Genomic DNA, 27,339 nt, shown 5'->3' with positions numbered 1-27,339 from the left:
TGGAATAAACTTCACAATACAGGTGTCCCAGAACTAAACCGGATGGTGAATAATTCATACCGGGTCCGAAACAATTAAGTCGATAATTACTAATTTACTAAAAGTCTCTCGCGGGTTTTCGTAAACAAATAGGACGCGTATTCGCCGACGCGTGTTTAGCCGACCGACCAACCGTTCGCTCGGACGATGTTTTCGCCGAAATTAATGTTTTACCGACATTACCCGTTGTTTTTCGTAAGCATGTACCTACAACATCGTATTATTACACAGCATTCGTCTATTGTTGTTTTTGATATTATTATTTTTATTCGACGTCGACGAGCTCGTATTGACTTCAGAGTTCAAACTGTGTTTGCACGTTCGCGGTGCTGAAGATTTCAGCTGAGGATCCGATTTTATGATACATATTATTATAATATTATGTTGTATTATTTTACTGATACGGTCTGCAAAACATGTAGGTATATTAACAATTTTGGTAGATTACGTGACGCTAAATTTAGATAATGCACCAAACCCATCACAATATTTTTGTGCTCAGATTATAATACCGACAATATTTTACATATTTTCGCCGCCGTGTCATTACTACACGATTTACAATTTAAAAATACGATTAAATTAAACTTCAGTTATAAATTATAATTGTATTATATTATGTGGGCAGCGTAGCTATTCGCAGACTGTAAACACCGCCGCAGTAGTTGCTGTTAATGTAAATAGACAGTCACGTATATAGACGGTGATAATATGCGAGTAAGATCTATAAAATAAAATTTGAAAAAAAAAACGAAAACTGAGTTCTCGCCGTTTGAATAACGAGCTGGGCATTTAACGAAGTAGCAAACGACGCCTCTATACCATAAAACTAAAAAAAAAATCGTATTATCGTATTCGCCGTAATAGTGTACAAGGAAATAATATTAACACGTTGCAGCATTCGACTTTAACAAGTGCGTGCGAAAAGTAGAATTTGTTTAGAGGTCAAATTATTATTGCGTTCGCAAAAGCGTGAAATGTCTATATAATAATAGTCTGTGCGCAGAAATAATCAACGGCCTTACACAACTATTCGTCGTTACTTTCACCCTTATCGGAACCACTTCAAAACGTCTGCCCTTTAAACTTTTCAAGCGACTTTTACTTAAACTATATATACACTTCGCAGTATACACGCACACGACCACTCTTCCATTTCAATTTAGCGCGAGTTCTCTCATTTCCGCAATGTCGTCCTTTATGAGCTTCCACCAGGCCAACTTTGCATAACCAAACAAGCAGCAAAGTTTAGGACTTTGGGTCAACCTATCTTCATTGTAATTTTCTAAACTTCGAAACGACCTATACAAACTATTGGAGTTGAAATTGGGTCGTTGCAGTTGTCAGTATATTTTAATCATTTTTGATTTTATTGGTCATTAAAAATGAACACGACGCATCGACATATACAGAATCATCTCAGTAAACTATCTATTGTAGTATTTATTTTACAAATTATTAGTATCGATATTTATCTATAGCCAATAGTAAATTAGTAATTACTATCATTTGCATGTATTGTCACAGGATTATTCTTAAGTAGCACACAAAATTTTATTTATTCAAAACTATTATTATCAAGTGTACTTCAAAATTTCAAAAAGTCATAGTTTAAATATTATATAGTATGCACAATTTAAGTATACAAATAGGGTGAGCATACTTTACAAATATCACCCTTTATTATATTGTGTATATTATATTATCAAGTGGCTAGTACTAATAGTTCTCAACTTACTTAATATGTACACCAAATTCCTGTACAGGAATAAGTTTGGTGCTCGAATGTACATGTTATGATGTTTATTTTTATAACTCATATAAACCAAAAATCTATAAATAATCATAATAATATCATTATAATAAAATATAATTAAGTATTTCTGTGATACCACAATATCATACCCTTGACAGCGATGTACTGAAATTACCTATCCACATCGCCGTGTTATTATTTAAATATTATAATGACGTAAATTATTTTTAATTTACGTTATTTTAGCAATCAAAATCTATAGATTTTCAATCTTTATATTCATCTATAAATTTCTGCAGTACAATAAACTGTATAATATTCATAATTAAGGTGTAAATACTAAATCCTCGGTCAATCAGTAAATATATTCCAGCCTATACAGCGGACACAGAGTAAACATTTGTACATGTTAATGCGGAATAAGTACTAAGTAGTAGTGTAAACAATAAATATTTCAAACAATAACTAGTTGGCTTCGAACTAAGTTTGTGCAACTAGGTACTTTATATTTTGAACAACAAAAAAAAAAAGAAATAACGGCCGTAGTAGGTATAACAAATTATGTGTTTTCATACCAAACAAATATTTACGTATAATTTAAGACCAACTTACTCTCGTTAAAGAAAATAAACAGTTGTTGTATTGAAACCATAATATTATTTTTACCAACAAGAGCGTACAAATTTTAAATGGAAAAATCTAATACATCTGTGTGCAGTATAATATACAACTATATATTGTGTTATATTATAATATGTTACGTTCCCAGCATGAATCATATTTACAAATCGTATTTGTATCGACCAAATACCTCTGTCCTATATGGTGTAATAATGTTTTCAAAAACAATTAAGATGCATGTAATTATAAATAATTCTATACATAAATCTTGTTCTAATAAATTCCGTTCGCATGATTTTTTTTTTTAAATAACGCTGGTACGTAATAATATGATAGTACTTACTTTTAGATTACTAAAATGTTTTCTGTTAGAATATACATACACAAAAAGGCAGTGTTAACGTATATGTATAATTCTTTGCTCAAAAATTCGTTTCAGACACTATATTATATTACGTGCGTTTCCTAAAAGTTACTGAATTACGAGGCAAAAAAAAAAGTGTGAGAGAGGAATAAAATAAAATATTAAGCAAAGGAATACACCACCGGGATATTGTGTATGTGCATTTTGTTCGCGGTCGGCATAAAGACGAAACTTCCTTCATGTTGAAACGCAATCGAATCGAACGGCACATATGATTATTTACCGAGACCCATTTTAAAAGCCGTTAAACGAAAGAACGACTGTTGGACGGTCTCCAACTTATCAATAAATAGTATTTTCTTTTACTGGCGTTGTCACACAGTTTATCGATTCCCATTCCCACACGTGTCATATAATAACAATATTGTTGTATTTGTATAATATAATAAAATATTAAATAATATTTCTGGTTCTTGAGTTCAGCGCAGAGGGGTATTCACTGTTATTATAATTATTGTTATTATTATGTGCGTTATGTGTGCACACATATTATGCACAAGCGTTCTCTTCTCCCTTTCTCCTAACTATGTGTTTTCGTTAATTCCGTGTGTTAATTTCATACGTATTAATATTCCTTCAGCTATTCATTGAAATTTAAATTGCATAACGTGAAAATGTAATTTTCGTAAGCTCTACACGCATATATAATTTTTAACCTAAAACAAACTGATGTGAGTGGTCTGAAAAATTAATTTCGCAAAAACTGAACGACGTGCAAAAAAAAACTGTATCAAATTCTGTAAATTATAGGTAAACTAAGGTATATATACATAATCTGATTTTCGCGGCAGGCGACACTACGTATAACATAATTGTTATACAATTTTATGAAGTACCTACGTGGCAACGTATATAATTACGGATTTCCGAGCAATATTGTATAATGCACAAAAATAAAGGATGCTCATCCTACACTACGGTTTATTGCTCTATTATATTATATTATGATTGTGTAGCAAACTCACAATTTCATTTTAATTATTTCGTTTCATTCTTTTTTTTTTTTTTATCAAGTACTGGGAAATCGTAAAGAAATCTCTTTGTAAAGAGATTTGTGTAAAAAAAAAAAAAACGAAGAAACGAACAATCAAATAAGAGTAAAAAATAATACAATGTTTTTTCTGTATAAAATATAATTATATAATAATCTCATTTTGTGTGGTCACAGCTACCATGTTTCGTATAAAACATAAAAAACGGCGGTGTTTAGTGTCGCACTTCGTGAGATACATCAATTCTTGAACGAGTAAAGAAAAAACCTATTAGGTATACATTACTTTTATTTTTATTTTTTATGTTTACGAATTTTGTACAGACCGAATAATACGCGTAATCGCCACCTGCGAGATAAAGACAAAGGATCTTTCGTAGGCTTCGCCTTTTTCTGAGACCACGACCACGGCATCTGCAGCTGTATGGCTATTTTATAAAACGAGACAATCGTGATACTATGCGCGGTCGTCTTGGATACGTCACGTAAATAATAACAGTGTTTCACTGTCGTCAAACGCAAACTTTCGCAACGAGTCCATTATTTATTATTTTGATTTTTTTTATCGATGTTACACACTCGACCACTACTGCATATTTCTGTAATGGCTACAAACCATACTCGTCACACCTATGTGGTCGTAATTGTGCCAAAGTTTCAGTAAATTTTACTTTTATACCCTCGTGGTATATAAATTATAAGACATATTACGTCATGATCCTATCAATGACTGTCGCATGTAATATGCTATTCACATCTATTGGCTGTATTTTTGTATTATTATTATTGTAATTATGTCTAGGTGACATACAGAAATAATATAAGTTCGGCTCAGGCCACAGAGTTTTAAACAAATATCAGATTTCACAACATTTTTAACATATTAATATTAAATAAATAATTAAATCCTTTTGCTTATTATTTTTCTTTTTCAAAGCTCTTAGAAGCTCTTAGGACGAAATACTTGGGTATAACAGTTTAACGTTCTTCGACTAATGTCGACTAATATTACCAAATTGTGAACGTCAGGAGCCTATACATGACTGTAATAAATACAATTATGTTCATGCTACTAATGCGTGTCCACACGATGTTTACGGTGCTTGCGATTTGACTGAGCTTGGCTATAGAATAATTATGATAATTTTAAACGTCTTATGAAATAAAACCAAAACTAGGTATGTAATTTAATGTAAAAATATAATTAGTAAAGTTTAATATCCGAAGGAAGGTAAATCGCAACAACGCCGTTGATAACTTAAACGAAATATTATTAATATTTATAAATATTACTGATTAACTTTACATGCTTTTTTCATAATTTACGAGCTTAAAGATAATTGTTTTTGCCTCAACGAAAACAAAACTGAATTTTATCATTAACCAGGAAAACTTTCGGATATTAATAAATGTATTTTATGGCATGTGCTCACACACAACGATTAACATTTTCTTTTACGCAGTAACGTCTCAAAAAATATAACTTTGATTTTTCCAAGTCCACTGGTACTCGATTTTGCAATACTTTGCTAAAAAATAAAATTTTGCTTTGATATATTGCGTAAATAGAAACGTTTGGCACTAGTGCAAACAAAATATTATGTAATATATCAACTACAGTTATATATTTTTTTACTTGTCGATTGAAATCATAAAAAGTATTGGTTACAGTAAATCAATACCCACAAATGCCAATCATATGTCAAAAATGGTTTAAATATTATACTAAATCGTGGACCATATATTAAATTAAATTATATATATAATATATATATACAGAGTGTTATTACCCAAATATTATGTTCACTCCCTTTTTTCTTCAATGATAATGAATAATTATTCAAAATCTCTTTTATTTTATTTATTAAAATACTTAAAAATCATATTTTCCAATTCTTAGGAGTTTTTGAATTACTGAAGAAGTATACTATGAAGATACAAACTTCTACTTATCGAATGAGACCACTGCTTTTTTTATAAAATAATTAGAGGATTGTTTTTTCTAAAAATATATTGAAAAATAAGAATTTAACAAGTAATTTTTGTAAGCTTTGTCTAATAAAGATAATGGGATTTAAGAATTTGTAAATGGAAATATTATAGTTGATTATATTTAAAATTTTCAGAAATCAGAATTTTAGAGACTGTAAACAGGAGAAGTAAGCATTCTTAGGGAATCACCCTGTTTACAACACTTGAAATATGTATATACAATATTATATTATTATTATTTTTTTGTTTTTTTTTTTTTTATCGGTCTAATAAACATCGGCGACATCATCCATTAATTGTTAATTATTTTATTGATTACAATTTTTTTTCTTAATGTATAAAGGTTCCTAATGATATTGTTTTATTAGGAAAAAAGAACACATTAATGAACCAAGAGTTTGGACTTATGATATTTAAAATGGTATGAATATGAAACTATTCTAATAGTTCGTACCTTTCGTATGATAATCATATGCGAATTTATTCGAATTCCACAATACATTTTTCTTGGTACTATTTAGTTCATTACAATAAATTATATAAATAAGTTAAAGGACAATAAATAACAGAACCAATTAGTTAAGTGGTTAGTTAGTTTCAAAAAAAAATAAATATTTTAGCACATTATATTTTGATTGTACTGTAATTTTAAGATTTATATTGTTCAGCTATCGAATACCATATATCTCTAATGGAATATAATATGAAGTAAGAGATTTATTAGTCTAATACACGATCGATGTTGTCTACTAATGGTTTCATCAACTTGTACTATTATTATTATTATTATTGTTATTTTTTTTTTTTTTTAAGATATATTAAGACATTTATACCCTGACAATTATTTTCTATCATCAAATACTACACAGATCTTATTATATTGCTAAATGTTTCAAATTAAAGAAGAAGTGACACAAATGCATTATTTATATTTTCTGTTTACCCATTACTTTTAAATTATCAGATTTTATTGAGCTTTGTCTGAACGTCACAAACGATATTTTTACATAGAAAAATTGTACTCATAAATTATAAATTATTATACGCAATAAATACCAAATCAACTATGGATTATAATAATAATAAAAGAAAACTGGGAAAATTTGTCTACTGTAATCTGTATAGTAGGTTTCGAATGTACATAATTTTCATTGAGTAGGTCACTATAGTATATGACGCAAAAAATAACGATTCTGAGCGCAGACGGAGTGTTATATTTATTAATATTGCTGTAAAAGTATAATAAAGGTAGGTTAAACTAAATTTAAAAAAAAAAAAAAAAAAAAAACATTGAAAATAAATTAATACGCTCAGACAACAATAAATCTAACTTTAATACTTAATATAAATGAAAATATAATAATAAAAAAAAAAATTAAGATCTCTAAATAGTTCACAACTTAGCGGGTCTAATTAGTACCTAAGGTAAACATTTGATAGTGTGGTTTTCAGAACAATAGTAACAGAGTTTGTAACTATACATTGACGTGTGATACATCACAATTTTTCTTAAGCTACACTCGTTACGAACAACAATTAATACATTCTGCTTTTAATATTATCTTATAATGTTACTACTACTTTTTTATTGATTTTTATTACAACTCAACAGCAAGGGCCGTAACTACTGTCTTAATAAATAGTAAAAATTATATTATTTGAAAATTTGAATACTATATTATTATATTCATACTACAATTCAATTAAATTAGTTAATTTTAAGCATTTAAGGATTTTCATATTTTGTTCCTGGTTGAGACCAACATCAAAAGTTTCAGTCATATTACGGTATACTCACTCCTGTCTATCATTCCGTTAGAATACCTATATGTATTATAGTATTTAGCAGAGAAATTCACAACTTAACATTGAGTGTCCGATTTTTAGTCGATGTATAAATGTTTCATACATTTCTATAAAAATTAGCGATATTTGATTGAAAAATTAAAAAAAAAACGGAAAATCTAATTAAAAAAATAGTTGATACGCTAAATATTTTTATGCAAGTGGCAAATAGATGGACAATTTTGTGTAATCACCGTATTGTGTCATGCTGGTGTTCTCGGAGCCGAACATTTCCACTTGTACAATTTTTTTTACCACTTAAAAGCTGGATGTGAACATACAAATACATACTACTTAGGTATTATTCAAATAAATATTATTTTGTGTATGTTGGCTATGGTGACATTTCATATTATAGTCACGATACTTATATGGAATATTGACTCCAAATCAGCTATTCACATTTTAAATACTATTTTTCCCCCTACCAATATTTTAACGTTACTCGGTGATCATTATAAAATTAGTACAATGAATGTAGGTAATTCAATATTGATGGGATTAAATTGGAAAAAAACATATTTTTCATACATGTACTCCACATGTATGGAGTGAAGGTATGTAAAATATTGGTTTACTGACCGTAAAAATATATGAGGAGCACAACAATTACACTGATCATAAAACACATATTTAGAATATGTGTATCATATCATAGACTCTGGTCCATGTAGCTATTGACTTAGCCAGAGGACTTATAATTTATCATATAACTGTTGTGGTATTTTTTCAAATTGATGATAAGTAATTTTTCAAATTAGGTCGTTATCATCAAATCATTCGTACCTAGCATTAGGTTATAGGTACTCTTAACTAGGTACATCAATCGCGAACGAGTAAACAGAGGTAACATTAAAATAACACGTTCAATGTGTTGTACATATGCATATTATATATGCATAATAAACAACTGAACTAGAATACATATCGTCATTATTATTGTTATAACAATTGAATTTCCCGTTCATAACATTCTGTTTGCAGGTCTCCACAATAATAACAAAAAAACACATAAACGAGTGGAGCGCCGAATAGTTATTGCCCGCAGGTTTACACATGCGTGTAATGTGTACACACGTTTGTTGGTGAAATGATTTTTATTCTTTTGAAATCTAAATGAAAACCATTCATACGAATGGCATTCCGTAAAATAGGTGGTGGAGAGAAACCGCTATGTGTCGTTCACATATTCGTAAAAAAATCAAAGTAATATGTCCAACCGATACGACGACAAAAACCAGCATACATTTTTGTGATGAGCGAAACGAAAGGGGATACTACAAATTCGGAGGGTAGTAATGTTTTCTACGAACGTGATAATAATTTAGAGTAAATAGTTTTTTTTTTCAATCTCTACGTGATAAAAAAACATACGTTCATCGAATTTTATTTATATGCTCACGACATTCCGCAGACATACGAATAGTTTCAGTACAAAGGTTCGAAAATGGCTTGGTGAGCCGTGGTTGTACGCTCAATCTGCGGAAACGCACTGAGCGTACGTACTGGCCGCAGTTGCTACTTCCCAGATGGGTGACCACCCGGGATTTTTAGCAAAATATCCTTGCCACACATACACAAACACGTGTTACAACCCTGTCCACTTAAAAACCTACAAACAAATACAGAAAAATAACCCTTACCGTACCACTCCTCACCCAAAGGCATATGTTGCCGCGGGTTCCCCTAAAAAAAAAAGGTCCGAAAATATGAAATCAAAAAACTATCGACCTATTTTTGCGAGTGAAATCTCCCATTTTTACTTACTCATTTTTCTCCGAAAACTTGACAAGTACGAGCTCAGACTAGGTCATCGTATTTATATTGAAATCGAACAATTGTGATTCCGGAAAAAAAAGACCTCCCTTATTGAAGTCTCATTATATGCACATACACAATTTTGGATTTTTATTTATTACATTAAAGTATTATGTATATTTTTATTTTGTGCATTATGTTATAAGAAAACAGTTAATAAGTTTGCCGCAGACCACACTGTTGATATCCACGAGAGAAAAATATCTAATTAATATAATGCTATTAAAATTTTTTAAAAATCAGCGTCACGTGAAATCGGCAATGTGGTATTATAATATTATATTGGTCAAAGAACACACGCTACGACAGCAGTATTCGTACATCACGTACATAATATAATATTAATGTAATTAAATACGATATGAAGAATAATTAGTATAATACACATTATCTTAGATGCATTTCAAAAAACTGTAATAATTTACTCAGTTATTAAAAAAGATATGCTTTATGAATTTTTTTTTTCAATAATTTTACTTTTGTAGTTTTGCGACCTTGATTATTTTTTTTAATGAATTGATGCCTAAGTTTAACATATCTCATGAAATATAAAAAATATATAAATACTAATATTTATATAGGTAGTGATTATATTCACTATACTACCACTGTTTTTGATTTTTTTTCTGTTCATCATCTAGAAAATTATAAGTCAAAACTTTAGTTCGATAACAAGTATATTTAAGAACTATAGGTATCTTTTCAAGTGTGAATAGGTTTGATAAATCGGAATCGATTTATTTTAAACCATTTCACTTATATAGCATCTTATATTTTTGACGATGACTTTACTAAGCCTCTTTTACCAACTTGTACTTCTGTTTACCTGCGATAAAACTATTTTTTATCTATATGACTATTTCATCTAATTTATTGAATCTGAAAAAGATATTTCCTTTTAGAAGTTTACTTGACTTATATCAATAAATTGTTCAATCTGTTTTTCTTCTATTCTATCCATGATATTATAATACCTAATACTTTGTTTTTAATATTATATTACATTCAACTATAATCATAAAAAAGTTATATATTGATACATTTATGAGTCGTCATTTCATTATATGTCTCGTTAGTTTAAAAATTATATTTTCTTCAAGTTCAGATATTTTTTATTGACACTTTGTACTGCAAGAATGAAGTTACTAGTACTTGATTTATTGTACACAATTTTGTCTTTTATAATAACACACTTTAAACCCATAATTTGTTTCTTATATTTTCTCATGGTACCTAGTTGCAGATTCATAAAGAGATCCATAAGCTTAACCTTGTCCTTTGAACCATCAAACCCACTTGATTTTTCTTTTGATGTATTTTAGTTATCTCAAGTAAACCTAAATATCCGTGATTTAATGTCTGGTGGAATGGTTCTTAAATAAAAAATAACATAATAAACTATATACCTAACAACAAATTTCATAACTTTATTTTGTTTTCCAGTTTATTTTTTTAGTTTTATTGTTTATAAGAGAAAAACGAGCAGTTACTCAGAATACACTAATTGGTATAAGTTAACAAAATACACTATAATAGAAAAGAAAAAAAGAGAAAATTAATAAATTAAATATGATAAAAATAAATTAGTTAAAAATATATTAATATATTATAATTAAAAATAATGATATTACATCATTTGACAGACAATGAATTCTGTATATGTATGTTAGGATTGTCACGAGGAGGAAAATGTATATCTGATGCATATTCAATTAAGTGTAAAAACATTAATTGAACTCGTCAAATTTTTGACTAGCATTAGCTATCTGAGGGTCTCATATAACGTAGTCACTTACAACAATTTGTCTAACAAATGACAGTAAACACTTTTCAGAGAGATTGAGAGTTTAAGCTAACCAAAATACACTTTTGATGAAACTCAATACACTGAGAGTTCTTTAAAATATAACATTTCCAACGTGAGTATAGTGACAAAGAAACGAAGTGAAAGCTAACCCAAGATTACAAACTACAAAGTATATTAATACTGTTATTACAGAGAGCTAATTAGAACCATAAATAAAATATATTATAAGGAAAAGTTATTGGTAGTGACCACTATTGGCTGACATATTTTTTCAAGAATTGATATAAGTCTTATCCCAACTGATAAAAGTATTACGGTCATTCTGAATCTTAAAACGGTCCTAAAAAAATTGTTTTTCAAAAAAATGTTCATATCATATAGAAGACAAATATCTAGTTGTGTTTTACGGTAAAAAAAGTTATATTCAAAAACAAAGAAAATATTAGGGGAAATAAATTCTACTATTGAGAAATTCCGTATGTTGATAAAAAAAATACCTCTGATTTTATAATAAACAGAGTGACCAAACGCAATCTGTAGTAAAAAAAATAAAATTGAATGCTAACTGAAATATAAACTTTGTCATCATCGATTTAAAAGCCCTAAGTCAATTTAATGGATACAATTTATATAATTACAAATGTGTAGTCGCAAGTTAAAGTAGATCCACTTGAGCGGAAACTGTGTGTTCATTAACAACAACATGTCGGCAGAATACCAAATAGCACAGAACACTATCTTATCAAATGATAATGTAACATGTGTCCCAGTATAGAAATTTTCCTAAATATCTGTTTGTAGCTATTGTCTTTTAAAAATACAGTTTAGTTGAGCAGATTTCTGTAACACAATAACTGAAAAGAAACAAAAGAGAGGATAGAACATAGAACACAGTGAACCAAATTCTGTAAATAGTAAACTATACCAATGTTCGGAGCTACCAGTGTAGTTATTTAGTATAGAGCGGTTAGTTTTAAAGAAGTAGAAAATTAATAATTGTCGGGCAAATCAATAAAATATTGAATATGATAGTATTACATTTACCATTTCACTATGAATATACTGAATTATAGTGATTTACAAATATATTAACAGTGTCTTGCACTCGTGTAACTGCACCCAGTGATAACAATTTTCAAAACACATAAATTATAAGAATTTTTATGGACAAAGCTTCAACTCTTGCAAAGAATATGTTACAGTCATAACACTTATCCTTATACCGCCGTTATGAATGAGATATTACTAGCTCACGCATTACAAAGTCTCGTTTGTTTTCAAATCGCTGGTTTGAATTGAATGAGATAACAACGCCAATTATAGTTCCTATTGATTATTTATACATATATCTTTAATTGTTTTAAAGGTAAATCGATCAAACATAAAATTATAATATACCTTTCGTTTTTCAGACGTTGTTGTATCGAAAACGAGGTGGTGCATGAGTACACGGGCAAAACAAATAGTCATCTTGTCGGGAGCCCAGCGATCACCATGACTTTCAGGCTGGCAGAGTCAGCGACAGGGCCGAAAGTTCACCGACGCCCGGCGTGATTTACGCCGCAGACACAATGACGACCAAGACGACGATGATTTTCGCAGCGGCCGTTATGGCCACCGTGCTAGCAGCGGCCGCTGGCTGCCCCCTTGGATGTACGTGCAAGTGGAAGGGTGGCAAGCAGACGGTCGAGTGCGTCAATCGTAGTCTGACGTCCATACCGGTGGGCATGGACGCCGGAACTCAGGTACTGGACATGTCGGGAAATTCGATGGATACACTGTCCAGGGGCCGGTTTATGTCGGCCGGTTTGTCCAACCTGCAGAAGATCTTCATGGCTCGGTGCCGGATCACGTACGTGGACGACGCCGCGTTCCAGGGACTATCCAACCTGGTCGAGCTGGACCTGTCTGACAACGGGATCACCGACATACCGACCAAGTCGTTCGACGACTACCCGCAGCTGATGAAGCTAGTGCTGAGCGGTAACGCGGTGACGGTGATACGTACGGCCGCATTTAAGCGGCTCGCTTACTTGACGGTGCTCGATCTAAGCCGGTGTCGGGTGTCCACAATCGAGCCCGGCGCGTTCGACGGCCTACACAACATTGAGTGGTTACGGCTCGACCACAACCAGATCGTCCGGATCGAGAGCGCGGGCACGGTCGTGCTGCCGCTGTCGCTGCACGGCATCGAGATGCACCACAACCCGTGGACGTGCGACTGCCGACTGCGAGACGTGCACCGGTGGCTGAACAACAACAGCGCTCCGCACACGGTCGAGCCGACTTGCCATGGACCGGACAGGTTGCGCGGTTCCGTCATCCGCAAGTTGGACGCCGAAGAGCTGGCGTGCACACCGGCGGCAGCGGCCACGTCTCCCGAATACGTGGAAACGGACGCCGGAAAGAACGTGACGCTCGCGTGCAGGGTGACGCCGGCCGGGCAAGCGCGAGTCTCGTGGTGGTTCGAGGGTCGGCAGGTGGCCAACGGCACTACGGCGGCCGCCATGGAGCTGACCATCGAGGACGCCGGGCCCGCGGACAACGGGACGTACGCGTGCGTAGCCGAAAATCGGGCGGGCTGGGCCGCGTGCAACTTCACGGTGCGTGTAGTCCAAGAACTTTCAGAGGTGGCGGCTGGTTCGTATCCGCCGGATGCACCCCCGCCCGTGTTGATGGTCGTCGTGCTGGCTGGTTCGGTGTGTTTCGTGACAGTGGCCGTGGTTTGCGCAATAAGTTGCCGTTTGATTGTGGCAAAACGCCGTCGGCGTCGGGACCACGGTAGGAGACCTGGTGGCAAGTCCGGTGGCGTTGGAGGTTGTGACACGGGCGTTGACGATCCGTCCAACAGCGGGCAGGGAACTAAGACGACGTCCGATATCCGACAATCGGACTCAGTGAATCTGACCGTTTCGTCCACCGTCGACGGCAAGCTATCGTCGGCCGAGGACGTAAGCGTGTACGGCGAGTATGACACGACCGCTGGCCTGGGGTCGTCCGCCGGTTACGAAGTGCACGAAGTGCTGCACATGGGTGGTGGTGGTGGTAGTGGTGGTTACGATGCATACCAACAGATGCACGTGGCCCCGGGACATCCGGCCACGGTGACTGCCAGCACCACTCTGGAGGCCAATCCTGATCTGATCAGCGACGCTTCCACCGTGATCAGAGACAACAGTGGCGGTGACTACCGCGACGCCAGCGATGAGGTGTACAAGATAGCCATACCACCGCCTCCATCGAGTGGCCGAGACTTTTGGACGACTTCCGGTGCGAACGGTGCAGCCATCATTTACCCATCGGGTGGTGTCTGTGGGTCTTACGAATTGCAACTGTCGCCTAGCAAGTTAGCCACCGGCGAACCGTATCCGGCTGATTATGGGCTGCCCAAGTTATCGTCCGGCCAATATCCGATGCCGGCGCCACCAGCATTGTACAGAACGCTTCCGCACCGCCGGAATGCGGCCAAACCACAAGGCCGGTCGTGCCAGGAAGCTGAGTTTGTGCTGTTACAGCAGCACCACCATCACCACCATCATCACCACCAGCAACAGCAACAGCGCCAGCACCACTTGAACCGGTACGAACCACTAAACGTCCGGTACAACCAGCAAGGGTACCCGTACCCGCCGTCCGCAGTTGCCGCGGACGCGGCGTACTATGCGACGGCTGCGGCCACTTTTTACGAACCACCGTCATTGTCGAACGCATCCGCGCAGACACTTGATGACGAAACGATGGTCATGATGATGACGATGCCGCCACCACCGCCGCCACCGCCACTCGTGACCGGAGCCGCCACGTTACCTGTTACGGGTAGACAGCCGCAACACTTGTCCGCCGAACACGCGAGCCAGCACAAGGCGGTCACCGCCGTGCAAAAGCAACCGGCCAACACGGAGAGCCCGGACGAAGGGTACGTGGGTGAAGGGCCTGACTCGTAGACCGGTTGCGAGCAGCAACCGGACGTCCGCCCCTAGAAGTCATGCCGACGGACGTCACCATTGTACATAATTCGAGAATAATATCGATATATTTTATCGTTATAAAAGCTGTGAAATGTGAAATATTTTTGTTGTGCGTAATTGTTGGCAGGTCCACACCGTAGAAATAGCGCTGTAAAAACATAATTTGATATTTATCTACCATTACACTCATACTCACACTGTAATGGACCCTTTCGAAAAAGGTCAACTGCCATTCGACGGATTTCTCAGATCGTTATAGGTCGATAATCGAAGGGCGTGACATCGTGCGTCGTGGACCGTTAAAGTTAGATGACGTCATTAAATTATAAAACATATTATATAATATATTGCACTAGATAATAAACAATGGAGTCATGTTTAGTTCCGTTCGCATCCCAACGCTAATGAAAATGTAATCTATTACTTAATTGTATGTATTCGTGGAGTGATCTCAATTAATGGACCTAATAATAAATGTATTTTTTTTTTTCAAAAACAAAAAAATGACGTAAATTTATGTTTTTTTTTTTTTTAGACTATAATACAGTAAGTTTAAATCACATTCTGATATTGCCAAAAACAATTAATTATTGTTTGAAATAATATTTTTTTAGTGTAACTGTTATTTTTAATTTACGAATAAAATATTTTAGTCTTAAGTCGTTGTAACGACACCACAATCTTTTTTAACAACAATGCTGAACAGAATCTTAAAGAAAGTTTGAATTTATTATTTTCCTTTTTCATAAAAACTTTATCCGCATAAAAAGATTGAAATTTCCAATTCATATCATTATCTTCAGATTAAATTTAATTTGACTTAAATTATCATACTTAATAATTTATTTTTTATATATATTTATAAATATATGTCCACGACGTACTCGCGGTAAAAACACTTATAAATGTATTTCCCTTCTCTCATGAAAATAATTATAATAACTAACACGAAATGAAGATAATATAAACTATAATAATACGACAATCCATAATTATTACGATGAAAAAAATACAATAAAGTAATAGGTAAAACGAAACTCTTTTAAACATTGCATTGTATTTGGCTCAAATTTATCCGCCTTTAATTTTCCTAAACAGGTTGGGTCTATCAAAATAATAAAAAATATGTATCTTAACCTATTATTCACAATTCACCGAGTAAAATATTACACGTAGTGAAACGTGTTTCCGTTCGCTTTCGGTTGATCATAATAATATTTTGTCAATCGAACGATTTGATTTTAAATTACGACATATTCTCGTAGGTAGTAAAAATAAAAATTGTTCGTGATTATATTATTATATTTCAACTCTGCATTTGTTTAAATCGGGATTCGATGAGTAATTAAAAAGCGTAGGTAGTTAATTATCTTAATAATAATATGTACATATATAAAAAAAAAAATTAAAAAATGATTATGTAACTCGTTAATATTAAAAGAAAAGTAAAAAATAATACTCATCGTATAAATCACTACGAACGGCTTAAATGGAACTTAGCTAAAGTATTGCACGGGAAAGCGGGAAACAGTGAAAAAAAATAAAAATAAATCTGCTGCGAGAATTCAAGCTCAGAAATGTTAGTGGATTTATTTTAAAGTCTCGGACGCGTGCGGGACTGCTCTTTCGCGAACCTCCGTGCTTTTTCGGCAAACCGATGATTTATAATAATTTTCCACACCATTAGGCCCCGGCATGGCCGTGGGATTGATGTAACAATAAAACGCTTAGTTGTCCGAAACTATGTCGGGCGACCTATACATAGTAAAAAGTGGCCGGCGCATTCCATCGTGAACAGTTTTACTCTCATGTCGCGCATTCCAGGGAGGGGAATTTAATTTCATCGAGTCCAAAATGGGGCCGATTGTAAATAACCCGTCGATTCGATTCAATACTATTTATAACACGTCCCGTATCCGTAAAATTCAGTTTTCACTAAACATTTTGGACGTAAGAGAGCAAGAGAGGGAAATATAATAATAATCGTCGTGTCCCCCAAAGTGGGGACAAAATCAAACTGATATACATAATATTATAATAGTATATGTATATCAATGATCTTATTTCATGTTAATAATATAATATATTATATAACTTGTTAAGCTATAACTATATCATTGTTGTATATTTACGAGTATGTTAATTATTGTAGAAATATGTTGCCGTGCCAATTTTATTTGGCATATTGTTATATTGTATTACTCTATAATATTATAGGTTCCCATTAGTTTTATTATCATCGAAAGAATTTAATATTAGTGTTTTTTTACCAGAGAACCATGATAATATTATGACATTGTATATGTATGTACTATATAAATATATATTATTGCTGATTATAATATTTATGGTAAATAAAAATAATAATTTATAGTCATTTAAATAAGACGTTTATTATTCGTCATTACAGTTCAACAGCCATCATCAATATAACACATCATCATCTTGTCCAAATTATTACTCCTATAGTTTCCATCATATAGTAAACAGGTAAGTAATTATTGCCAAAATGTGATTTAAATGCCCATGATTAAACAGCACGAGATAAATGTCTAACTAAAAATCTATCACAGTTAAGTAAATCACAAGAGAGAATTTAAAGTGTATGTTTGGCCACAAGTTTAAGGATTCTGGAATTTACATTATACTGTTTTCCAAACATTACGGTCATAACTATGGGAATTAATTTAAAAAAAAAACAAATAAAAGTTTATCTTAACCAATTAAAGGTTTTAAGCGTATTAAGCCAACTACAACAACAACAAGTAAACCGAATAAAAAGTGTATCGCAAGGATTTAACAATATGAACATTATTTTTAATTATCCTCATGCTGAATAAATGAGCAAAAAATATAAAACGACTGGTCTCATAAAAAGCAAGATTAATGCGAGAAATATTAAGTAAACTTTTATTTTTGAATACATTAATCATTTTAATATTATTTTTAAATATAAATGCACGATTTATTAAAAGTAGTTCAAGCTTATAATTCGAATACCTAACGATATTCAAAATCCTTCACTGAATATTGTTGCACCTAACTCACATATCTACTTATTACTACTATACATATATTATAGACTTGATGGAGGAAATCACTTTATTAAGTGACCTCTCAGATGTATGTTCCTGTGTAGTTAGAGTGAGCAATGTTCAAAAGGCCTCTTTCCTAATTTCTTTTTAAACCTATATAACCAGAGAGTTGTCGGAATAGTTTTGAAACAAGAACATGAATTTGTGGATTTTAACATGGTAGTATAGTTTAGTTCGGAATTTCTAAACTCCAAAATTCAAATTATTTAAAATTTAAACTCTTAAAGTCATAGCACTATCTTAGGTTAACCCAAAATAATTAATATGATATAACATTAAACTAAGTAACGAATCTTGCCAAGACTTTTCAACTCTATGACGTGTTTCTATTGCAAGTATTCTAGCATATTTTTGTTTTTAATATCACATAAACACAAATCATCAACATCTAAAAATATCCAACTTTAAATAATACATATTTTATCAACTTAAATAACTAAATATAAATACATTATATTAAAATAAACTATTTTATAATAAATTATTCAGGATTCTAGTACGACTGTCAGATTCTGGAAGTTGTTGGTTTTATAATGATATCTGCTGTTTTGTGGAAAACACTTTAAGAAAAGTGGAAAAGCTTAAAAAGTTTCACACAAAACTATAAATTATTTACAATATATAATATAATATCTTCGCTCAGCATCTTTTTTTATATGTAATAATTAATAAAACATTAAATTCAAATTTAACACGTGCATTACAGTAACGTAAGCAACTTAATAACGAAGTAGCTATACTTAATTTTAACTCCACACATATTTTACATTAGAGTGATTGGAAATATACCCACTTTTTTATTGAATTTATACTATATCCATACAATGTTTTTATAGTTGTATTATTCAAATATATTTTTTAACATCACAAATTACAAGTTGAGTTGTCATGTCTAATCAAACTTCAAACATTAAAAAAATTCTTTAGCCCTGTATTTTATATGACTGTGTTAAAAATCTTTAATGGAGATAAAGATAGGGTAAATCTACGGAAATTAATCACGGGAAGTTTTGAACATGACTAGCCGGGTAATAAACAACGAATTAAACACAAATTTTGAATTATATAGATTTGATATTTTTAACGAGGAACAAAGTGCACAAGGATCAGCTAGTATAATTTATATCATATTATCTGATTAGTAAAATATTTTTGTCGTGGAACAACGAAAACGTTTAAGTAGTATATATTATACTATGATTATGAAAATGTCGTCGGTTTTCAAGACCTTTGTGATATGGTTGTCACCGCTGTTCATTAAAAGATCTTGTTCGCATATCACCCATATCAGAGGATACCAGCCCCCTTTGGAATTCCTAATCAATCGTATTTTACTAATTACTTATAATAAAAAATACAATAATAATGTTGAAAAGCGAATTGAAGTATCATACCAATACAAACGATTCTGTTATTAGAATTTAACTGAATAGTAGCTATTTGAATATTATATTGTACATAGAAACTAAGTTGCTTGCCTGGCTGAGCGTTTAAGTGTTTTTTTTTCATCTTCAGCCATCAAAAATAAAAATAGTTTCATAATTTTTATATTTTACACAGATTTGAGTTAAAAATAGTAACCCGAGTATCCTAACCCGTTTTTAGATATTATATCCAGTCCCTCATTTTTTAATGGTGTACCGTCAATTGCGTGTGATAATCTTGGCGCGCGTCAAATTAGCGAATACGACATTTTAGCGTGTGATATTTTAACTCAACAAAATAACAAAATAATACAATAAAGATACAGCAAACAAAATATTACACATATGCGAAGATTTTGAAAATCGACCACTCAATGAGTACTTACAAGGGATAGCCCACAACTTGAATTTAAATAAATGATTATAATATGATATTTTTTTTATAAATGTTTGTATTTTTTTTTTTAATTTAAATAAGTGATTTTTAAAATAATGTAATATGTAGGTATTTAACGTTTAGCAATATTTAATGATATTTTTAACATGATTTTAATTTGGTATTTTATTATATGTTTAATTAATTTGGTATATTTTAATAAACATGACGCGCTGACTTGTGTTGCGCTGAAATAATATTTTTAATATGATTTTAACTTGGTATTTTACTATATTTATTATGTTTAATTAATTTGGTATATTTTAATAAACATGATGCGCTGACTTGTCTTGCGCTGAAATGTCGTATACGTTGATTTGTCTTACGCTGAAATATCGTATACGCTGATTTGTCTTGCGCTGAAATATCACCGCTGAATTTTCGTGCGCTAAAATGACCGCGCTGAATTGTCATCGATCCTTTTTTAATATACCTAGTTAATAATATTATATTGAAATAATTATAAGATACATAAATACATTATGATTACACTATCTATACATTCCAAGTTATTAATTCATAATATTAAAAACCCAATGTATTATTTGAAATGCCAAGTAATATTATTACAGTGGTGAGGCTTAGGTCTTTACGTTGGAGAGACTTCGAAAAATAGCCTCTATTAAAAACGTAATTCATTTTTCAAACTTATACACACTCATATGAGTTATTTATTATGTTATAATTTAAAATTTAATCGATTAAATCTTATCAGATATAATGACAAATTACGTATAATATAATAATATTGTGAAAATAAAACCAACCAATAACTATGATAATAGAACCAAATTTTTAGAGAACGTAACAACATGATTTTACGAGACGGTGACGGAAAAATAAAATCATCAAACATATTATGTTATCAATAAATTATCATTACTATGACTAGGATAATTGTTTTTGTGTTTACTGGACAACTGGATACTCGACAAAACATTTATATTACCATAAAATATATTAATTGTAATGACAGTTTTTGTATAGTCTATATAATAACATTAATAATATACATAGTCTATAGCATATAGCATTAATTTATTGCTGGGAATTAAACACGTTTAAGTTCTTCTAAAACCATGATTTTAGTCTTATCACCAACATACAATTTAGTTTATCTAGTTCAAAAATTGTCATATTATTAATTGCATGAAATCGCGTTAATTTCATTCTTGAATAATGACACGTTATTCTTGATGGAACCGTAATTTATGCTAAAGCTGCAGACTGCAGTTATATATTAGACCAAATGATATACCGTCGTAATACCAAGATAATAATAATATTATGTTTTTGCCATATTTTATTTATAATATAATTTTTTTTTTTTTATGATGTCAGTTATATTTTAAAATGTTTAATAGATAAGCTAAAATATGCTACTTTGTGTATAATACTAAAGGTTCATATTATATTTATAAAAAAAAAAAAAAAACGATAAATGCAAGTTCAGTTTAAAATCTACATTAAATACTAATGATAACACAATATGAATAAACTACTAAATAGTATATATCAACCATTAATTGAACAATAAGCAACTCCATATACCCAAGTTATATATTTTATATGTTTAATTTTGTATGAGAACATTTTTAATGAGCAATAAATTGGAAAATATGTTTTAAGTTATTTTCATAATCTATTGGTTGAATAACCATAATTTAACGATGATTAAATTATTAATGATATTATTATACATTAGCAATAATAGGGAAACTAATAAAAAAAACCATTTGTATGACAAATTTATACCTACTAAATGTTTATCATAAAAAAAATTGATCTATTTATTGTTTATTACATTGTTCTATTTCTATCGTACATTATTTAAAATTTCAAAGCATAATTTAGGAATAACATACATATTCTGACGCTGATTTTTAATCGTATTAAAACCTAAAATCTAACCTTGTTTTGAAGATAGTTTTTAATTTAATACATAAACATATACACGACTGTGGTTAATTATACTAATATACTATTATTGTACATTATTGGTACCTAAGTAGAAATATCGATTACACCTATGATATGATTTAAGATCATGTTAAACGTTTCTGTTGTTGTAGTTTTAATTACTTGTTTATTAACGACCAGGAAATGTCAACAACATGTAGTCATTAGATGATATTTGAAAGTATAAAAATATACATTTAAGTAATATGTATACATGGTGATTTTTTAAGAACACTAACCCCAATTTTCTCCTTAAATAGAACCTTTATTAAAATTCTAATTTTTAGAATTTTTGAGCATACTTAGGCTCTAAAGATCATGTTTCTAAGCTACTTAAAGAATGCCCTATGGCAATACAAACTTCTATTTTTGGACCTCCTTTTTTACTGAAAATTATTTAGCTATGAGTATATGAATTTAAGCATGAAAATATAATTAGTATGCTGGAAAATTCACCTTGTCTAATTGTCTATCATATTTATTTATTTTTTTGACTATTTTTCCTTATTTATATTTATTTTTAATTATTTTCTAAAAATCAAAGATTTTTAACAATATCGTTACCTAAAGATTATATTTTTTATGTTTTTTAAAGTTCATGACCAACTACCGGTATTATGTAGCTTTTATAGAAATTTTAAGAAATTTCAGAAATACTAGTGTTATTATTTGTCAATAATGTAAATCATCATGACATAATTAAGTGAATCTTGTTAAATTTTAATCCAATCTAAATAATATTGTATTATAAAAAAAAAAAAAATGATTGAAAAATAATTTGTTTGAACTTTGAATCATAAATTTATGATTTGTTATTCCGTCAAAAAAAGAAAAAAAGGAAACAAACAAACAAATTTCTAGTCGGATCAGAAATGGAAAAAACACAAAAAAAACCTACTTCATTATACAAATCGTACGAAATCTTTGTGTCGTTTTCTCTCCTCTGTCCAGCGCTCCACCGTTTTCTTTTCGCTTCTTTTTCTCTCGTATGCCAAAGTTCATATTGGTTATTTATCGCCATGTTATTAATCTTGATACCTAGAGTTTTGACGGGCCCCGAATTCGGAGAAGGCCTTCTACAGCAGTTATCTGAATTATGCATGACCCGGTGTGGAAAACTGTCGACGTTTGCGCCGCGCCATTTAACTTACATGTAGTTTGAGGGGCTCGCCCAGAGGATTTCACCGCATATTATACACACGGTTATGGAATGTGTGTGTGTGTGTGTGTGTGTGTGTGTGTGTGTGTGCGCGCGCGCGCGCTTGTGTGTGTATTTTGATCGTGCAACGTTCACAGAGTATACGATATTCACACACATTCATACGATTTAGCTGTGTGCTATTCAAATGAAATCGTAAAGATTGTGAACCGACAAGCGCATAGACGCAAAAGGATTTTTTTTTTTGTTATATGCAGTTGCCATGAGCGCCAGCATCGTATATAGATCAAAAAGTATGTGAACGTCCCGAGCAACTAACATATTTTACGTTGATCAAATTACGACGACGACTATACGCTCGACTACTTTTTCGATTAAATCGCGTTGGACTCATATTCCCAACCTCGGCGTTTATCATCAACATTATTATTATTTTTTATTATTTTTTTTTTTTTTGCTATTCTAAAACGCAGTTCAATTTTATTTCGGAATTTAATCGATATATTGGATTCGGATTTTTAGGTTATTTAATTGTTCGCGAAAAAATGTAGGCTAATAAAATTATACGATTCGATCAACAGTAAATTTATAAACATACGAATATTACACTTCAATATTATTAGTTATTATTATACGTTTTATGCGAAAACTTTTACCTGATCAATCAAGTGTTTTTTGATACATGAATTGTTTAAAGTTATACTAAAGTAACTTTTCCGAGTATTCACATATAATTTGGCATACTTACGCAATACCTCGACATTTATTAAAATATATAGGTAAGCAAATGACGTAATTGTGTTGCTCGTGTAGTCGTGTATATAGGTCTTTATAGCATTGTCATCGTATACTAAACTAGGAAGGTACCTACTATAATAATTAAAACGAGTTTTCAAAACATAAATTTCTTTACAACTCGTCTTAGTTTTAACGATAAATTCTCAGAATTCTCATTTGCATGTATATTATTGCACCTGGTAGGTACGCTAATTCTTACATCCAAAACATAGATTTCAATTTCGAAGTTCAGTTGCGAAACTTTATCGCATAAGATTTATCTCAAATACGTTATATTCACAATGCATACAATATTTACATTTAGGCAAATTTTCATGCGCATTGTGCATTTAATACAATTAAGTAGTGAGTTTTGTCATATTTTACTGTAAATGTAGCTAAGTTTGTAGGTATATCTAATTAATAAAATACACTTTTTGATCAACTAAATCAATATCATACAAAAATATTATATTACAATAAACCGTGCTTTTATATCTCTCACTCAGTTTTCTTATAAACAAATTAGTATTGTGCTTTTGAGACTCTATTATTTTTCGTCAAACTGAAGTAGGTGTAATTTATAAATTTATAATAATTTTATGCACAACGTAAATGAGTATGCTTCAATAAAAACAAAAATAATCCTATATCTCTCTAAACAATGTGATTCGAGTATAAATACATAGGTATATACGTATACCTATCATATAGTATTTTAGTAAACACTTTAAATAACAATGATTAAAAATAACCAAAAAGGTTCAACGGTTCAATTATTTTACGAGCGCGGACATATCTATATAAAAAATAGTATAATATTGATAAAAACACTAATAATAACGAGTAGGTACGTGATCATTTTTTTTTTACCGTAACTTTTCCGATTGATATTGACCAAACTAAATGGTTAAATATATTTCATACACGACAAACGATTTAATTTTGAGACCGTGCGTCATAACAATAGTGTAGAGTGCACGGTGGGCGATATTTATTTTAGGACAGTTCATTATTGCTTATTACAATAATTTACACTATCACCATCACGATAAAACTAAATTCGGACGACAGATCAAACGATAACATTTTTACGAACGCTGTTACGATGTTTTTAACCGGCGTAAACCATAAAAATTACTGAAATTTTGACGTACGCCCACACCACCAGCTGAAGTATAAGTAGGTAGGTATATACATTACATATTGTCATTCAGATAAAACCCGTAGACATATAAATACTAAATCTCTAGGAAAAAATCAACGTTCAAGCACCGTCCATGGTTTAGAAACAACATAGGTATATAATAAATAATAATAACAGGTAATTGCCGCTGTACGATGATCGTATACGAATTTTAAAAATCCATACAAATTACGCATAGAGGCCAAAACACGATGTAGTCAAACCCAGCTATAGAATATTATATAGGTAATACGTTTTTATGCGTAATTTTTTGCGTACACATTATATAGGTAGGTACCACCGCCATATTGCATCGTGCATGGTGTATACAAATCGAGTGCGCCAAACCCATAATGTGCGATAAGGACGGCCGACGGGGATTATCTCGGTTCTTGTGTTATCCTCACCATTTGTACGACCCTGTATATTATAAAGCTGGTGTATAATTGATGATGGTGGTGACAAACGAATCGAATCCGATAGATTTTTCGCGACAGCGACGAGTTGTCGTCTTCCGTCGTCGAGGAGGAGAAAGAACGCGAGGAAAAAAAAATAAAAACCCTGTGCGCTTTTCTCGCACCACAGGTATCTGTAAGCCCCGACTATATACCGTGTGTGTGTGTGTTCGCACGACGAGTTCATGACGTATATTAAATGCACACACACACACATATATATATATATGTATACATATGTATGTAGAATATCGTAGGACCCGGTGGTGGCAGACGTCTAGGAAAAGACCCGTCGCGAAAAAGGATTAATCGAGGATTTCAAAAGTGCGACAAAAGACTTTCGTTGCCGTCAACGCCTGCGACGCACAACGACGACTTTTGTGAGTATTATGACGGCGACGGAATTAGGTATATATATATATATTGTAAATGGCGAACGGGCACCATACACATGAAGGCAGCAAATGATAATCCTCTCTATGGCGCGACAGCGTCGTCAAGTGGGCGACGGCTTTGACGCACCGCACGCGCGTCTTATAATTACGACGACACGTGGTTTGTCGCGTCGTGTCGCCCGCTTTCGGCTTTTATTCGGTGAACGGCTTATGCTGCGTGTGTATATGAAACATATAATATAGACGAGGACGACGAGACCGGAAGACGGAAACAATAAAGGATTACCGGATGATCGGATCTCCAGCGCGCGACGGTTGCTACACTACGCCACTACCGCGTGGTACACGACAGTGCGCTCGTTTGTGTAGGTGTGTGTTTAACGCACATTTATATATTATCATGTACTGTCGTACGGAGGTAATCCGTCGTACAAAAGACTTACGGGGGAGTTGGAGGTTCATATTATAGTTAGCACTCGTCGCGTACATATTATACAAATGCGATTCACACCCACAGCTCCAGCACGACCGAGTGCCCTGACGATGACGACGTCACGAAAACCTGCGAATAATAAAATCGATGCATACAACACGTGTACACGAAAATTGTTATTGAAACACTCTGCCTAATCGTAGTCCATGCGATTATCGGTTATGGTTTTTTCGCTATATTTTCTATGGTGTTACTTAATATTTTAAATAAGCTTTCATTTAGAAGCCATGCAGCATATTATACTGGCGTTTATATTATAGTCTTACATTGAATAATTCGTCAATAATCGGTGGAAGTCTAATTGCATTCTATATTCTTAGCCAAGCATAGAATGTGACAAAGTATCTAATTTATTTTTTTGCTGGGAGAGGGTGTGACTAAATATCCAAAGTTAGGATTTTAGATTTCCAATTTACATTATGTTTTCTGCAGGTGTCAAATTAGATTTAGTTGTTACTATTTTGTTCTGATACCAGAAATATTAACTGTATATACTTGAAACTTATCGCTATTCCGGATATTATAAACGATATGAACTTTTATACTATATACAATGGCTTTTTAAAAATTAACGGACTAATTTAAGGCTATCTTAAGTTCATTTCTAAATTTCTGTTTTGAGATACATCTGTATTGTTAACAATAATAATAAAATATTCTGATGATATTAGTAAGCTACACCTATGCAATAAATTTATC

At 32.3% G+C, this 27,339-nt stretch overlaps 1 protein-coding gene across 12 annotated transcripts in view; it reads left to right on the top strand.

Annotated features, from left to right (window-relative positions):
- The window catches only part of kek2 (leucine-rich repeat, immunoglobulin-like domain-containing kekkon 2 protein), a 325,751-nt gene extending 308,159 nt beyond the window's left edge, over positions 1-17,592 (top strand). For all 12 annotated transcript variants that reach the window (XM_015517998.2, XM_089225645.1, XM_089225635.1 and 9 more), the window contains one exon: positions 12,706-17,592. In XM_015517998.2, the coding sequence (XP_015373484.2) occupies positions 12,865-15,237 (2,373 nt within the window). In that variant the 5' untranslated portion in view covers positions 12,706-12,864 and the 3' untranslated portion in view covers positions 15,238-17,592. The remainder of the gene's footprint in view (positions 1-12,705) is intronic.
- Positions 17,593-27,339: the final 9,747 nt, after the last annotated feature.

This window comes from Diuraphis noxia, unplaced genomic scaffold (genome assembly GCF_037042655.1).
Source record: "Diuraphis noxia isolate RWA-SAM2 unplaced genomic scaffold, SU_Dnox_SAM2 contig0004, whole genome shotgun sequence".
Lineage (NCBI taxonomy): Eukaryota > Metazoa > Arthropoda > Insecta > Hemiptera > Aphididae > Diuraphis > Diuraphis noxia.
This window is presented reverse-complemented; position numbering and strand designations above follow the sequence as displayed.